The 2,496-nt window shown below is 39.1% G+C and overlaps 1 protein-coding gene across 1 annotated transcript in view; it reads left to right on the forward strand.

The window, feature by feature from the left end:
* Nucleotides 1-2,496, forward strand: part of AHCYL2 (adenosylhomocysteinase-like 2) — a 218,102-nt gene that overhangs the window by 200,849 nt on the left and 14,757 nt on the right. The window contains exons 8-11 of the mRNA XM_012664737.1: nt 333-449; nt 983-1,046; nt 1,521-1,609; nt 1,770-1,870. Of these exons, the coding sequence (XP_012520191.1) occupies nt 333-449; nt 983-1,046; nt 1,521-1,609; nt 1,770-1,870 (371 nt within the window). The remainder of the gene's footprint in view (nt 1-332; nt 450-982; nt 1,047-1,520; nt 1,610-1,769; nt 1,871-2,496) is intronic.

Raw genomic sequence — 2,496 nt, forward strand, 5'->3', positions numbered from 1 at the left:
GTTATCCCCATATTTTTCTTTTTTTTTTTAATTTCAGCATATTACAGGAGTACAAATGTTTAGGTTACATATATTGCCTTTGCCCCGCCCAAGTCAGAGCTTCAAGCATGTCCATCCCCCAGATGGTGCACACCACACCCATTAGGTGTGAATATACCCATCCCTGAAAGATATGTTTTTATTTCTCAATATCTACCTAATAGGACAAATCTAGTCATGTCACATGCTCTCATGCCTACCCAATCAACATATTTCTGGGATTTGATATGAAAGCAATGGTGGATCATAATGTCTCATTGTTTTATGCTCTTCTTGACTTCCTTCATTCTTAGGCTATATCAACTGTCCAAAGCTGGGAAGCTGTGTGTTCCAGCCATGAATGTCAATGACTCAGTCACCAAACAGAAATTTGACAACCTCTACTGCTGCCGTGAATCAATTCTTGATGGGTAATGTTTATTATCTTTGAGATGAATTTGAGTTGTTGAGTTGAGGTTCTGATTTTTCTTGGTTTTGCTTATTTCTGGAAATAATTCATGTAGCACCTCTGGATAATGTTTCCATTAAGCCAGAGCTTTGTCACTTCATAAATTAAAATTACATTATTTTTATTTTCTTCTTTGTATCTTTTATTTCCAAGTATTATATATTCAGAACATTATATAATAAATGTATGTTGTTTTATGTTCAAAAGTTACTGTGTAATCTGCATCTTCCTCCCTTCTGCACCACTCCAAGAAAAGGGGAAAAAAGGAAAAAAAATCACATATATAGAACTAATTGGATGGCAAGGAGTGAGAAAATATGTATTTTATTCAACCTTTCTTTCTGGTCATTAAATAGTTTCTCTAGGATGGAAAGCAGGCTTTATTTCAAAATGAAAAACAAACCAAAAAAACCCCATGAAAACAAAAGGACTTAATACAAATGTCAAGGGAGAAACCAGAGAAGATTTTTCTGATTTAATGTTTTTTTCCCTTAGTCTTAAAAGGACAACAGATATGATGTTTGGTGGAAAGCAAGTGGTGGTCTGTGGCTATGGAGAGGTAAAGTTTAACCTTTCATATATTAGTTGTTTAAAATGTATTTTGCTGAGATATTCCAGAATTTTTCATTTGTATGGACATAAGAGTACATTCATTACCACTTTAGAACCAGAAGTAACTTTGGAGGCCCTCTGGTTAAAGTATAGTCTTTCTTTTACCTTTGCATTTTTGCCATTTTTCGTTAAGTTGATTTTCTGACTTACTCCAGTACCACCGTTTGTGATGTTCTTTTAGCTTTGTGTTTTGATTATAAATCGTGAGTGTGGGTGTTCTTATGCACATGAATGTGATAAGCAGGAGCCAGGGGTTTGTTTAGGAACTGCATTCATTTGTTTTTCTTGTTTTTCCCTGAGCATGAATCTATTCAGTGAAATTCCTTTTGGGGGCGGAAAGGGAGGTGCTCTGTACCAGAAGCTTTGGGAAACTGTTTTCTTTTTGACTCTCCCTCATGTATGTGTTCTGTCCCCTCGTTAGGTGGGGAAGGGGTGCTGTGCTGCCCTGAAAGCCATGGGCTCCATTGTGTATGTAACTGAGATTGACCCCATCTGCGCCCTGCAAGCCTGGTAAGCATGCAAAGGGAGAATTGCTTCCTCCTGTACACTGCCATCTGACGTGTGATCTTGGAGCTGCTCCAAAGAATGACCTGGTTAATGCTGCATCTTATCTTAGAGGGGCCCAGATCCTCAGAGACGCTGCCACTAGGTCTAAGTTTCTCTTTCAAAGGTCAAGGAGCTCTGCTCTGAGAGAGCAGAGACTATCAGAAAAGCTAAAATTTAGAATTCCTGTGGAAATAGTAACAGGGGATGCTTTGAGCGAGAGAACAAGTAGCTCCTTACCGTCTCTGTATGTAATCCCTGCCTCTTTGAAAACAATGATTGAAAAAGAAATAGGCTGGCATTGGATGTCTTCTGATGTGATGTACTGAAAAGAACCTTTCTGTGGTATTCCTCCCCAAAATGTATAACCTGAATCTTTTTCTTTTGAGACAGAGTCTCACTCTGTTGCCTGGGCTAGAGTGCCGTGGCATCAGCCTAGCTCGCGGTAACCTCAAACTCCTGGGCTCAAGTGATCCTCCTGCCTCAGCCTCCCAAGTAGCTGGGACTGCAGGCGTGCACCACCACACCCAGCTAATTTTTTTTTCTATATTTAGTTGCCCAGTTAATTTTTTCTGTTTTTGGTAGAGACAGGGTCTGGCTCTTGTTCAGGCTGGTCTCGAACTCCTGACCTCAGGCTATCCTCCTGCCTCAGCCTCCCAGAGTGCTAGGATTACAGGCATGAACCACCATACTCAGCCTGTAACCTGAATCTAATTGTGAGGAAACATCAGACAAGTCTAAATTAAGGGCAGAATCTGCTAAATCTGACTGAAGGATATATGAGAATTGTTTATACGATTCTTATAATTCTTAAGTTTGAAATTATTCTAAAATTTAAAAATTTGAAAAAAGAA

Source organism: Propithecus coquereli, unplaced genomic scaffold (genome assembly GCF_000956105.1).
Source record: "Propithecus coquereli isolate 6110/MARCELLA unplaced genomic scaffold, Pcoq_1.0 Scaffold91, whole genome shotgun sequence".
NCBI lineage: Eukaryota > Metazoa > Chordata > Mammalia > Primates > Indriidae > Propithecus > Propithecus coquereli.